Source organism: Labrus mixtus, chromosome 4, assembly GCF_963584025.1.
Source record: "Labrus mixtus chromosome 4, fLabMix1.1, whole genome shotgun sequence".
In the NCBI taxonomy this organism is placed as follows: Eukaryota; Metazoa; Chordata; class Actinopteri; order Labriformes; family Labridae; genus Labrus; species Labrus mixtus.
In genome coordinates, this window is record NC_083615.1 from 22,070,286 (window position 1) to 22,085,164 (window position 14,879).

Below are 14,879 nucleotides of genomic sequence, written 5' to 3' on the forward strand. Positions count from 1 at the left end.
GCATTGCAATCATTATGACAGACTAATAAAAAAAAACACATCATGGTTAGGGACAATTTGAACTATTAGAGCTCTTCACTGGTGATGAGGCCTTCGTTCATTAAAAAGAAACAATTATGAGTAAAACATAACTCCTATCCACTTAGTGTCTACCCCAGTTATTCCTTTCAACATTTCCTGTCTCTCTTCAGCTGTCCAATCAAATCCCCTCTTCAAAAAAAGGCTTCAGTATTTGGTTTCACAACATTAATTCTTTGCAGATGATGTCATTATGTTTCATGAGAATTAGAACATTTTAGGAAGCTGGGGCAGGGGGGGGGGCAGATCCTATCTGTGGTTTCTGAACAACAGGTTATGTAGGATGTGCCCAGGGTCCATGCAATATGCCAATATGTTACTGCTGCAAGAAGGTGTTTTTATGTACTGTATATGTGGAATTGTTACATGAAATGCTCTAAGTTTTGTATGATCTCTATTTATGTATTCATTCATTTTTATTCTCTTGTAACTGTTGGACAGAGTCCAAGAAAAATTTCCATTTGGGGACAATAAAGTATATCTTGATCTTGATCTTGGTAAAAGAGCTTTGAGTAGTCAGAAGACTAGAAAAGGAAAATATAAGCTCAAGTCCATTTAGCCTTGAAGTCCATTTACATACCAATCATTGCTATTCTGCAGCCTAATTTAAAGAACTTTAAAAACCTTGAGGTTGAACATAATCTGAGGTTGAAGCTTTTGAAAATACTCATAGTCATGGCAGCTGTTGCCTAAACCAGCAGGTTAGCAGACTGGGATTTCAGTGGCCGCTCGTTTTGGGGTATTCAGGTTGACCTCTCTAAACCTACACTGTATTGATATTTCCATGACATTAAGCTACATTTCTAATTGCCGTGTTCTTTCTCTAGCTGCAAAACCACACTGGGGTTTTGCACTTTTCTACGTCTTGTGCAGAAACTCTGCCTGATCTTGGTTTGTTGGTATGGAACCAGTGCCTGGCTGTGGTCCAAACAGCTGGCAGCAGGCATAAGCAAACACAGCTGAGGATGTGGGTATGCACTTCTGACCCCAACACTCATAATTGGTTGAAATGTGTATCAGAGGTAATTTGGCTAATGGTTAATCGTAGCAATTGTGTTCACTGAGTGCCTCTGGTTAATGAGAGAAAAATGAACATTTTCCAGGAGAGTTCAGCGGGTATTTATTGTACAGTGTCTTCACTCTAAAACATTACAGCCACCAAACTGAACAGCCAGAACTAACTACTATTCATTCATGCAATATTAGAAAATGAATGGTAAACATCAAAGTGGCTAAAGCACACTGAGAATGAACACCCAACTCTGTAGTATGGAGCTGCAGGTGAAAGCTTCCAAGCCTTACATTTCAAGATCAACTTTATATTGCTTTTGGCTTAGTTTTTTTTTTCTCTCACAACTCTCCCATGTAACTCAATAAATAAAAGCATATATGAGGCTGCTATTTCCACAACACAAGCTGTGTTTATGTATCGGGAACATCAACATCAGGAAGATCAGACCTTACCTGTCAGAACATCCTTGTGATATCACGCATCGACTATTGCAACTCTCTACTTGCAGGTCTTCCTACATGCACGATCAAACCCCTGCAGATGATACATAATGCAGCAGCACGACTGGTCTTCAACCTTCCTAAAAGAGCACATGTCACTCCGCTGTTCATCTTCTTACACTGGCTCCCAGTTACTGCTCGCATCAAATTTAAAACTCTGCTGCTCGCTTACAAAACAGCGACAAAAACGGCTCCTCATTACCTAAACTCTATAATCCAGGTCTACACTCCCTCCCGCCCACTACGCTCTGCCAATGAAAGGCGTCTGATCCAACCTTCACAACAGGGTTCTAAGACGCTGACTAGACTCTTCTCCTCTGTCGCCCCCTCTGTGGTGGAACAAACTTCCAAACTCCATTCGATCTGCATAGTCCATTTTGCACCTTTAATAAAAAGCTAAAGACTTTCATGAATACCTACGACCTTAATGATGGTAATGACGATGGTTTTGATATTATTGATGATGATGATGATGATGATGCTGATGATGATAGTAATGACGATGGTTTTGTTTGACGATGCCTGTCAGCACCTGTGTGTCCAATCGGACTCAAAGCTGATTGTTTGTCTTACTGACATTGTTTCCTTTTTTTCTGGTTCCTTGCTTGTGTTGTACTTACTCTCTGATGTACATCGCTTTGAATAAAAGCGCCTGCTAAGTGAATTGTAGAATTGTAGAATATAAATCAGACGCATCATGCCCATGCAAACTGGAGCCCCACCAGATATTTTTAAATCACAGATTCTGACACATCTTCATCTATCATTTATTATAAAATGTCGTCATGAAGAATACTACTTAAAGTTAGACATATTCTTCTACTTAATCTATATCATACCTCACAAATACTCCCAAAATACATTCAAGCTGTTGGTTTCCCTACATGTGTTACCAGTTAATCATAGAATTTCAACTTCAAATGATCTAGCTTTGTGTTAATGTGTCACTGTTTTCTGTTTTCTTTTCCAGGTTACCTGCAGCAGGACGGTGCCTCCGGGAAAGCTGAGCTGGACACAGTACTTGGGAGCATTGTCCCATGACAGGAGCTGCAGGTCCTCTATGGAGCTGTAGGACAATGACGCCTCCATGTAGCCAGTGGGCTGGAGAGGAGAGAGAAAACAAGAGGATATTATTCAGCCACTGTCTAACATTTACAGTACACACTGTATATTTAAAGAGAGCCAGAGGAGAAAAGAGAGTTATTTTACTGGCAGTCAACTGGAAAGACAAAAAGAAACATATCCTGGGCTAACCTGCCCTGATTAAACACAACGCCAAGCAAAACCTCCAAATACAGCAGAACGGCAAAGTACACATAATAATCTTTATCAGCTGTGGTGGTGTCACCCGAAGAAGTGAATATGTGCTGAAACCAAGTGGAAAATCAATTAAGCCAAAGCTATTTATCACACACATACACAAACATCACCTAGAAAGACATTGTTGATGTAGCTTTGAGTCGACACACACACAATCCTAGTGTGTGTGATGCAGAGCTCTAATCCCAGGCTCAGTATTGTCAGAGCTGGAAGCAGATGCAACTGAGTAACAGGCCACAACCTGTTTGCTCGTCTCAAAAATGATTACAGAAACGCTGACAAATGACCACAAGTTTCCGGGCTCAGGAACAGAAGAGTCTTTAGAGAGAAGGGGGGAGGGGGAGAAAGAAAAATAATATAAACAGATAAAAATAACAAGGCAGAGTGAAAGCCACAAGGAACCAAGTGTGTATATCTTGTAACCCCCAGGAGTTAGTTTGAAGAGAAATGGCTGGTTCCACAGTGTGTCTATAATAAGACACGCGCCTTTCCGTAATGCAGAAATTGCAATAAATGAATCACTGGTTGATTTCCCAGACATAAGCGTCACTACATGACTTCGTAGCAATTATTGCTGATGAGAGACTAACACTATGTCCACAAAAGTGGGCTCTGTGGACGTCATCTGCAGTGTTTCGGCAGCACTGCTTTCAGGGTATTCTACTTTCCATTTTTCTAAGGCAATTTTCATCAAGAAAACTAGTACTGACTTAGAGTAGGTGGAGTATTTTTGGATGATGGTTTGAGGCTTTTTTAAAAAAAAAAGAAACGTAAAAGCTCTCAGGGGGCCAAGGGGACGGGAAAGTGGAAGTTTCATCTGGATGCCGCATTCAAAGTTTTATGTTTTAAAGTATATCAGAAAATATTTGAAAGCATCTCCTTTAATTCAAGATTGCCATTCTCCTCAAATCAGTAAGACAGTTCAAAACAGACACATGGTGCGCAGGTAGCCTAGTGGTTAGTTTGTGCGCCCAGTGTACAGAGGCCATAGTTCCTCAAGCGGGCAGCCCGGGTTCGAATCCGACCTGTGGCTCCCTTCCCTCAGGAACACCTCCCACTCTCTCTCCCACATTTCTGACTCCATACACTGTACTATCTCTCCAGTAAAGGAATAAAAAGCCCCCAAATAAAAAAAGAAAACTAGACACGACAATAAAAACAAACCTGTTAAGAACCAATAACAAAGTTTATGATTTAAAAAATGTTATGCATTATTTTCAGGCCTTAATTGTGAACAAGAAAGAGATAGAGCTTTAAGAATAAAAGTGTCCAAAACAAAAAGTTGTCTTCTCTTTCTTTCAATTGTCTAGTTGGTGTATTTTGAAAGATTTCACAAGATCAACTAAACCAGAGACTGAGATTTTGAGGGCTCAACTAAATCTACAGAAGCTAATGAATTACATTTGAAGAAAGTCTGAATCTGTTTATTTTAATGACAGATTTGGCCTACTTTCATATCAGATGTAATTGTTCTTACACTCAGTGAATGTTAATAATAAATATAACTTTATGTGTATAGTACCAGGGGACAGCTGTGGCTCAGTTGGTAGAGTCGTAGAAAAGTACTATACAAGCTCAAGTCCATTTACCATTTAAGACCATTTACATACCAATCATTACATAATTCATTTACCTTTATGTTAGACCATGTTAGAGACATTGTCATCTGGTGATTACAGATGACAATGTTATGTTTATTCTGTGTTGGGGTTCCAGTGTTTCCCCTAGGTTTACAGCTTTTTTTTTATTGGGGGAGGTGGTGCGGGCAGATGGACGCCAACACTTGAAGGAATCTTGGTGTCCATGCGTTACTTTTAATGACAGCTGTCGGAAAGATATCTTTAAATGACTTCTTTCCCTGGTTTCCGACTCTATCCACTACCCTATCTCTACAATAAAGGCACAAAAAGCTCAAAAATAGATCTTTAAAAAAAAATATATATATATATTAATCTTGACCGTCAAGGGGGGGCGGGCCGCCCTCCTAATATAATGGTAGGGGAAACACAGGGTTCTGTTGTGACTCTTGACTGGGAAGAGGCAGAGACAATCAAACTGGGCCTTCACTTTCAACGAAGCCAATATTTACCAATTTACCATTAAACCCACGCTAACCATTTTCACAAGCTTCCCTGAGCGTACTCTTTCCATAAAGTTGTAATTTTATGTTATAGTTTAGAATTCATTTACATATTACACATAGAAGATGAATGCTTGTTAACAGTTTTTTCAGTGCTTGTTTTTAGGTAAATGAAAAGAAAATGCTGTCTCACTGTCAACTGTAGTTAATATACACTGTTTTATTAGTGCTTGGAAGCTATGGCATTCTTCATGCCATACTGATGTACAAGCATAACTCTCTCGTCTATGCAGTGTGCCATGTGTGTGAGATGTAGATGAGGAATTGAATTTGTGGCCAATGTGTGTTGTTTGTTCTGTTGTACTGTTTGAATTGTCTGGATGTGTGTTTGAAAATAAAATGTATAATACAAAAAATAAAATCTGTCCCCTTATTATCTGTCAAGCCTCTGATCTGTTGTCATATTATTACAATTTGTCAGCTTACCTACTGTGTTTACATTGTTTGCAAACCTTGACACAAGCTGTGTGAATACTGTGAAATGAATTTGTATGAAGCAAATTAAATACCATCGATACCATGTAAAAAATACTGATGTTACTGATACTGGTTTGATGATGTGCTACCCTTAATATGTGACTGTGACCATAATGTTCAAATGTTGGTAATATAAAAGATACAAACAGTTTAAATAGTAAACATCACATCTAGACGACCAATCACACGCTCTGTCAAGCTTTCATCAGCGTGTCAGTAAAAAAGGCCATCATTGTGGTACACTCTTTTCTTTTTCTTCTCCTGCGCACACACACCGTACACACATATGCACTCACAATCATGGCTCACTAGAAACACATGATGTTACACGGAGGCAGCAACAGTTCTGCCCTGCCGTTTCTCTGAAGACAGGTGGCTCCTTTTTTTTTTTCTCCTTCCAGCTCACATTCACTCAAATAGGCACCCCCCCTCCCACTCCCCCCCCCCCCAACACACAGGCTATTCCTTGCTTTACATCTCCCTCTGTGGGGTTTTCCCCCTACAAACACACAAACACATGGACATACACTCATACATGATTTTCATTACAGATATCATGAACAGCAAATATTGGTTCTGGACTAAATGTCTCATTTCCTTGAAACAGTAAACAGCCTGTCTGTCTTTGTCTCTCAGCCAGCCTGTCTCTGTCTATCCAAACTACCAAATAGGGTTTTTTCATTAAGCTCTAATTGGGTGCACGTGCCAAGCTAACGACTGGAAATAGTGTGCTAAAGAAGGAGATAAATGTGTTTCTTTTTTCTGAGCAGGCGGAGGTAGAGCAGAATGGAGACAAACAGGAGGAGCTTCAATTTTCTGATAACCAGCCTAGGTTACCATAGATACTCCATCCTGAACACAGGCAAGCAGGCAAGGAGAAGTAGACAAGGGAGGAATGATGGAAGAGAAGGGCGAAGAAAGGAGAAAATCAGGGAATATGGAAAGAAAGAATGATACGTGAACAGCTGATCATATTTCATCACTGCAGGCAACAATGAGACATAAACAAAGAAGAACAGCATTGTTCATTTGTCATGTTATTTTTCACTCATTGAGTAAAAAACCTTCATTCAGATTATCTTCAAAATATGGTATTTGAAAGATCTGACATTTGTAACACCGTGACACGGAGAATAGCAAAGAGAACTCCCATGATTCCCCGCTATAGCCTCAATGTCATCTTTTGTTATTATATATATATATATATATATATATATATGTACAGATGATATTAAAACAACTAGGTGGGATTACATAGCAGTGGTTATCACCGTCATCCCTCAGAAAGAAGGTTCCTGATTCACATCCCGGTTTGGCCATAAATGAAAAGCAAACTGTGTTGACAACGCAACTAAATTGTAAATATGTAAATACAAGTAAAGTAAGCTCAAAGATTACAAATACAACACAGATTTATCTCACCTCATTATCTCAAATTCTGTCATTTTAGATTTTTTTTTAAGGTTTATTTTTGGGATATTTATGTCATTATTAAGAGATAGGACAGTGGAAGGATAGGTAAATGGTAAATGGACGTGAGCTTGTATAGCGCATTTCTAGTCTTTTAACTCAAATTGCTTTTACACCACAGGTCACACTTACCCATTCACATCCATTCACACCCTGATGGCAGAGAATAAAGTGACCATCAGAAGTAACAAATTCCATTTACATTTAAGTGTCTTGCCCAAGGACCCATCGGACATGTGGCTGCAGGAGCTGGAGATCAAACCCCCAACCTTCTGGTTGTGAGACCACTCACTCTACCAACTGAGCCACAGCTGTCACCCTGGATAGAGTCAGAAATCGAGGGGAGGGAGTGTGGGGAATGACATGCAGGAAAGGAACCAAAGATCGGATTCGAACCCGGGCCGCCTGCTTGGGGGACTACAGCCTCCGTAAATGGGGTGTCTACGTTATCTGTGCCACGTTAACTTAAAAGTTTACGGCAGCTGGGACACAAACCATTTTAAGTAAAATATATATAGATATTTTTTTTACAGTGTACAGTGAATTACAGATTCCCCGTCCACTCCAATAAAGCAAGTATTTGTACTTTGGTACTGCCACAGTGCCAAACCTGAGGCTTTAAAACACCTGGAGCCACTGTTTTGGGTCCAAGGATCAAACATCACTTCACATGAAGTGTTGTGTACAACACTTTCTTTCTTTCTTCTGTTCCTTTTCCATGTTTCTCTTTTTGATTTATTTCCTTGTTTCCTCATCACCTTTGACGTGTGTTATTGTAATTTCTGTTCCTCTTGTACCTCTACATGTTCTTTACCTTATTCATTTCTCTCTCTCTTTTAGTCACATGTGTTTTGTTGTTCCTCATTTGCAACGACAATGACAGAAATACCTCAAATTAAAAAAGAAGCACAATCAGTGTATAAGCGATGTAACAAACAGAGCAGAATGAAAACGTTTCTTCAGAGACACTGTGGACATTAAGTGAAACCTCCTTCTGCAGCCACTGTGTTTGTTTGCATCACACTGAGTCACAACCACAAACCTCCTGTTCAACACAGATAGCATGTGGATAAGAGGGCATCTGGGTGCACATTTCTTCCCCTTCCTGTCATCAAGCAAACACTATCAGTTCACACCCTGTGTCCCATCGGTTTTATATTTACCAATAATCACACAACAGTAGCTTCCAAACAAAAGGAGGACATTCAGCAAGTGACCCAGATCTGGAGGGGCGTCAGAGGGGATTTGATCGCTTCATTTGTTCGAAGACCTTCGCTGGGACAAACTGATTGATCACACATCAGCATATAGGCACACTATTATTCCTGTTTAGGGACACAAACTGCAGGGCTCATGCGAAGCTGCAGGACTTTATAGAGTCACTTCCCTGAACGATAAGCTGCTCTACTTCTCCATTTTCGAAGGGGACAATCAAATTGCTGCTCATAAACCTCAGAGGAGAAAAACACATGGCTGACCTGCAGAACACTGTCAACAAGTCCTGCTGGCCTGCTATAAGAACAGCATACAGAGCACTTGTGTTGAGTTAGCTATGCAGGGCTTTGTGGTCTGATATTGTACATTTGGTGAACTTTCAGTTACGAGCGACTTCTGAAGTTCAACTATTCAAATTCTTGATGCACTCGATGAAGAATTCAAAGAAAGCTACCACAGACGTGTCATAACTGTTATCAAGATTTCATGCAGTAAAAAACCTCCCCTGTGATTAGTAGGTTAATATGTAAGGTATAGGCTACATTAGAACACAACTGCTAAATACAAGGTTTACATCTCAGGTCACCTGCTGCCACCATGACATACTGTATGTGTTCTCAAGAGTTGTTCTAATAGTTATACAGGTAATGTGTCTGAAAATGTCTTAAATGTGATATCAGCATTGCAGAGTACTCCTCACCCCAAATATTAGACTGTATCTGTTTGATTTAGCAGCCTACATTAGATACAGACCGATATCAGCCGACCGATAATATTGGCCGATATTAGCATATCATGTGACTATCGGCATCGGCTAATTGTATTACCGATACATACTGGTAAAAATGGGCTGGTAGGTTTATTAAATTTAAGTTAATAATTACATTTTTAATTTCTAAATTAGTGTTTCAGTGCACTGCTGTTATTCTGGCCAATACAGGCTTTTGTTCAACTGTAAAAAAAACAACAACTTTTTCCTCATAATAAATCTTGTCCACAAGAGTTTTTGCTGACAGTATATGAGGGGTCAACCCAATAAAAGTGATTGTACTGTATATCTATATAAGGAATATATCAGCCTACATATAAGTATCAGAATGTATTATCTCCTTTATATTGGTATCTGTATCGGCCCCAAAAAACCTATATCGGTCAGGCCTTAGCTACATAGCAATAATATGTATCATTGCTGGGACTAGAAATTGCATGATAATAGGAAAGAACATATTAGTCCAAAATGATTTTAAAAGCTGTTGTTTGTGTTTCATGTACATTTGTAGACATGTGTACCATCAACCCGCCGGGAGACTACAGATGGAAATTAGCCTACGCCAATAACCTGTCATATTCACCTGTTTATGTTAATGTGACTGCCCTATTTTAAATGAACAAACAAATACATACAGTTCAGGTTAACTATAATGTGACGATAGCAAACACACATTAGATGTACAGAGCAGTGCTAGTGGAACGTGTATCGCTAGCTGTCACCAATCAGTGTTTTCAAATCACACGTGTAAAGTCTCAATCTTATTTGATAACATTTAAAACAGGTATCAGAATAAAGCGGTTTCGTGTTAAAAATCAGGGCAATGCCAGGAATCACCTAGCCAACTGCTGATTTTAGTTTAGTTTATTCTAGGCGCATATTTGTTTGAAGGTTTGGACTCCGTCAGTTTACTGCGGGCTGTACAACAATGATAGCAGTCATATCACATTCATACAGGGTTGTTCAGAGCTGTTCAGTATACAGAGGTTTAAATTATATAATTGAATACTCAAGTCTAGATATCAGAATCTGTATGAGGAAGGACTCCAACACTACTGACTGATGGCCAGCTCTAATAACTGCACAAGTAGTAAACACTGTTAATCACTAAAACTGCAATGCCATTAATATTTCAGTCCATCTAGTTAAAAAAAGACTGAAAGAAGTATGTGTTTACTGGCTATGAGCCTGTCCCTGTAACTAGGTGGTTTATGGGTAATGTATGCTAGGGGAAGTTGTGGTTGATACTCGCTCTCAGTATGAGTGTGAACAGATCTGCAATGTATGTGAATAAAGTGACCCGGTTGGTAAAATATACTCTGTCTCTCCTCCTACTTTGAATGTCGAATTTACCCGGACTGCTTGTTACATAAACGAGCCAAGCAGCTGTCCTGTACCACGGTTAGGGACGACGAAGCAGATAAAAGGGGAACATAATGTCCTGTAGAGAACTACCCTTTTTCTTCTTCTTCTTCTTTGATACGTTCACTTAAAGTAGAATCTGTTCAACACATTCCCTTAAAAGCCTCATAAACTGATCAATACGGTTATAATTATAAAATGAAGAATTCTTTGAATATGTGGAAATACAAGTTGGAGGGCAAAATGAAATCAGCTTGAAATAAACTGCTGGAACTCGCCACATGAAAACAACAGCAAGAACAACAACAGCAACCAGCCACAAACGCAGGAACATTCTCAAAATAAACTAAAGTCTACAAGAAAAACAAGAAAAAAGAGCAGTGACAAGAAAAACCATCATTCCAATAATAAACAGGAGTGGCAGTATCACATCAGCTCAATACTCGAAACTACCTACATACACTGAATAAGAGAAGAACATTGTAAGCAGTTTTTTTTACTTCCAAATATAGAGTTTTAAATAAAGATATATTTCCCTGTCAGCTTTACCTTCTCCCGTTAACACTTTGTCATTTTTCTGGAGGTTGCTTGCAGAACCCCCCTTAACCGTCTCGCACGGGAGAAGGGGAAGCCGAGTTTGAATTTTAACATTATCCCAAATCAAGATCTGATTATCGAAACAGTGTACTGTACAAAACAGGCCTAAAAAACTGCCCTGCTGCGAGATGTAGTTGTTTCTTATTCAACAATTAGCATTGTGTCATGTTGCAGGAGTGCAAAAACAACACAATAAAAACAGAATAAAAATGTCTTGTAAAAGCAGAACTGAGTGAGCAGCATGTTCAACTTAAAGCACACAGTTTCTCAAAACTCGTACAGCTCTTATAACATGCTTCATTTCAGCCTTTAGAGTGTGGCTTAGAGAAAAGAGAAACTTCAAGATGGTACTTTTCTTTCATTAGTCTGCAAATCTGACATTCAGAGAGTGACTGCTCAAAGTTAGGCCACAGTTTCACTTCGCATTGTGTGTCCTATTGTGGTCTGACAGGACTAAATGTGGACGCGCCTTCAGACGTCATTGCAACTAGACTGGATCATTCATCACTCACAGTTCTCTTTTCACATCTGATATTAATATGAACAGTTTCTACTGGGTTCTGTTGATGAAGAATAATATGTATTCATCTGCTGACGTTATGAAATGTATCAGTTTCCATAAGTACTTACAAATTAAAAGTATTTTAAACAAATCTGCAGGATGTTTGGAGTTTTACTGACAGAAGCTTTAGGACACACAAACAAACAAACACACACACACACACACACACACACACACACACACACACACACACACACACACTCGCAAATACAACAAGTTCGAAATGTTAAAAATGTTTCTCTAAAAAAATTGAAAAGTGATTTCAAAGTCAGCCAATAAGAGGAGACCAGTGTTGACTTGGAGTTTTGGTTTTAATGCGTTGCACATGATGAGAGGCTGTCTCACATAATCAAGTTGAGGTTCCCACATGACGCCACAGTCTTTTTTTAAATGTATTTAACCCTCTCTGACTGTTCCAACTCATCACACTCCTACAGTTAAAAAGCTGCTGTGAATGATAGAAAAATGCCTTTTTGCTGCTCAGTTCACTGATTAATGGTACCTGGTTTGTTTCAAGGGGAAAGCCATCAATTTGTGGTTTTGCAGGGAGTTTTGTGCTCTTATGTGTGCTATTTCTTTGCTGGTTGCAGTGACTCCCTTTTTTTGGCCCGAGATATAGTTTCAGCTTTAGTACTTTGATGGGAATGCATCTGCCTTAAAGGATAATGTTGCAGCCGTTACATCCCAGTTCATGGCGGCTGGCTCAAGCGATTAACTGGAGAACTTTCAAAACGAGTTAAACGTGTCAGTCGTTTAGACTAGGAGGCGGAACAGCAGGTTAACTCTCGATACAAGATGATAAGATACGATACAATATGATACAATATGATACTCAATACGTGGCCCACGATCGAGATAATACCCTGATATATACATTCCAGGATGACTGACATTTTGCATTTTAAAGTGCATTTTAAAGTGCAAGATTATGGTAATTTTCCACTGCAATTTGGTGGAAGTTTCACCTCTTATCTTTCACCATCCTCCAACTTCCTTTCACCGCTCCTTCTTTGATCCCACTGTCAGCTACCTCTTTGGCCAATTAACCCCTGTTCACGACCCAATGAGACCCGGGAACATGCAAAAGCCTTAGTATCTCTGAAGACTTTATACAGTCACATACTCTTCATTCACCACTCACACACTGACACACACTACGAGTCAGAATGAGTCCATTCTAAATTTCATAAATTACTGTCATTCCCAACTGTAACTCAAATCTTTGCCTAATGGCTGCATTATTCAAACATAACTGGGAGTATCCATTATTTGTATGCGTACATGTAGTGCAGAATGTCCTGGAGTTCAGCCCAGAGCCTTTCAAAGCCCTTTGTGTGTGCATGTGTGTGTGCGTGTGTGCGTGTGCGTGTGTGTGTGCGTGTGTGTCCAAGATCACAGGTTGTTCTCGCTGCATGTTGTTTCTCTTCCCTTATTTTGCATTAAACCAATACTAATGTCAAGGTCTGGCAGCACATTTATCTCGCCCCTCTTCTGATTAGTGACGTGCAGCGCAATCAGCTAATTTGAGTCTAAACTCCAACAACAACATCGTCTGGTTCTGCATCAGCAAAGACACAAACACTCTTTATTCAGACATAGTGACAGATTCTACAGAGCAAAGTTCACTTTGATATCAAAGTCCTGCAGTTGAAGAGAGTTTATTGATTTTATGACCTTTACATCGTAATATCATCTCTTTTGAATACAGACAGAACATTTATATATATACATAACATGTTGAGTGGTTTTCTTTGCCTTTTAACAAACTGTAGCCAATCGAATAGCTTAGTCTTACCTGAGTTTGAAGCTAGCTGAGATAATGATTGGGGCCAGTTTTCAGACCACAACAGGAAGCCAAGCTAGTGCTACATACATTTATTTAATGGAAGTAGTGGAGTTAAAGCTTAACTGTAACACATATGTAACAGTGTGCCAAATGTGGCAGGAAGGACAGAAAGACAGCTGTTTCTTTCTTCCTGTTACAAACCACTGTGAACCTTTTGAGTAGTAAGCTAGCATTAGCAACATTCACTTGAAAGACTGGATGAATGCTGTTAGAGATTGGTGTTAGAAGGGTTGTTTTAGTTCCAATTAACACAAACTACTCCCCTTTTTGTTACCTGAGCCCTAAATGACACCAACATGATTCAAGTATATTCCAGAGTCTAATGCGCACTCAGTTTATCAGGACAATAAACAAGTTATTGTGAAATACAGAGCACCACATTGTGTAACTCAATGGGGAAGTTACTAAACGTGTCCATGATTAATGACATGTAAGTTTTGGTGCTGAAACAGGGTTAGAGTTTAAATGTAAAAAGATCTGAGAGGCTGATGATTACAGTGATACCTTTTAACTTTGGTTAGTGAAAATGGATTTAAAAGGCATTCTTACAATTCTTCTATTCTACAAATATGACATTTTTGCATTGCCCCATGTTCTTACTTAATAAAGGACCGGGGGATGTTTTCCACCACCAAATATAGACTTTCCTCTTATAACAATGATATTTAGTTGATAAAAAGAATTTTGACTTGATGACACTTGCCCAGAAAACCATGTTGTATTAACACAAAGTGGAAAGGTGGCTTCACAAATGTCCAATTGTGTTTGTGTGCATGCCCAATTAAAGAAATGCAAGAGGGTTTCTGATGTTTTGGCATAAACTGAAACTGCTCAGATGAATAGATAAGTGTAGCACTATTGACAGTGCACTCATACCACACAAGTGAACTGTAAGGTGATTCAAATCTTTTTAATTTTCCAAACATTAAAGATCATACATTGTCCTACCTGGCAGCAGCAAAATATACACGATATGCTGTTTTGTTCAGATTATTTTATCGCCTTTTACAGATAATAGATTATTCTTTCATTATTATTCTTTTAACCCCCTGAAAATATTAGAAACTAAAACTGACACTGGGTATTGCATTGATTCTAACAAGAAGAAGTATAATCATTAAACCACATGACCGATGGGTCATCTTTAAGGCCTGACCGATATGGGATTTTTTGTGGCCGACACCGATATCATATCGGGGAGGGGGAAAAAACGTTCCGATACATCTTTCTTAAATATATGTTCGATCTGTTGAGATAGGAAGATATAGATATACACATTTATTGCGTTGGTCTCTCAAATGCAGTCATCAAATGCTTGTTGACAAGATGGTCTCTCAACTGGAAAGTAACTGAGCATGTAGTTGCTATATGAAATCCATATAGGACACTCTTCTGGTGAAAGAAAACTGCTTGTGTAATCGAATGATACTCATATTAAATGCTATTTAGCTGGTGAATAAATCGAGTCATATCAGTGCATATCTGCAATGAAATTCCGATACTTGATATGCCGATATCTTCGGCTGGCCAA

General features: G+C 39.1%; 1 protein-coding gene across 1 annotated transcript in view; it reads right to left on the reverse strand.

The window, feature by feature from the left end:
* The window catches only part of cmip (c-Maf inducing protein), a 41,970-nt gene that overhangs the window by 19,591 nt on the left and 7,500 nt on the right, over positions 1-14,879 (reverse strand). The window contains exon 2 of the mRNA XM_061036382.1: positions 2,566-2,691. Within this exon, the coding sequence (XP_060892365.1) occupies positions 2,566-2,691 (126 nt within the window). The remainder of the gene's footprint in view (positions 1-2,565; positions 2,692-14,879) is intronic.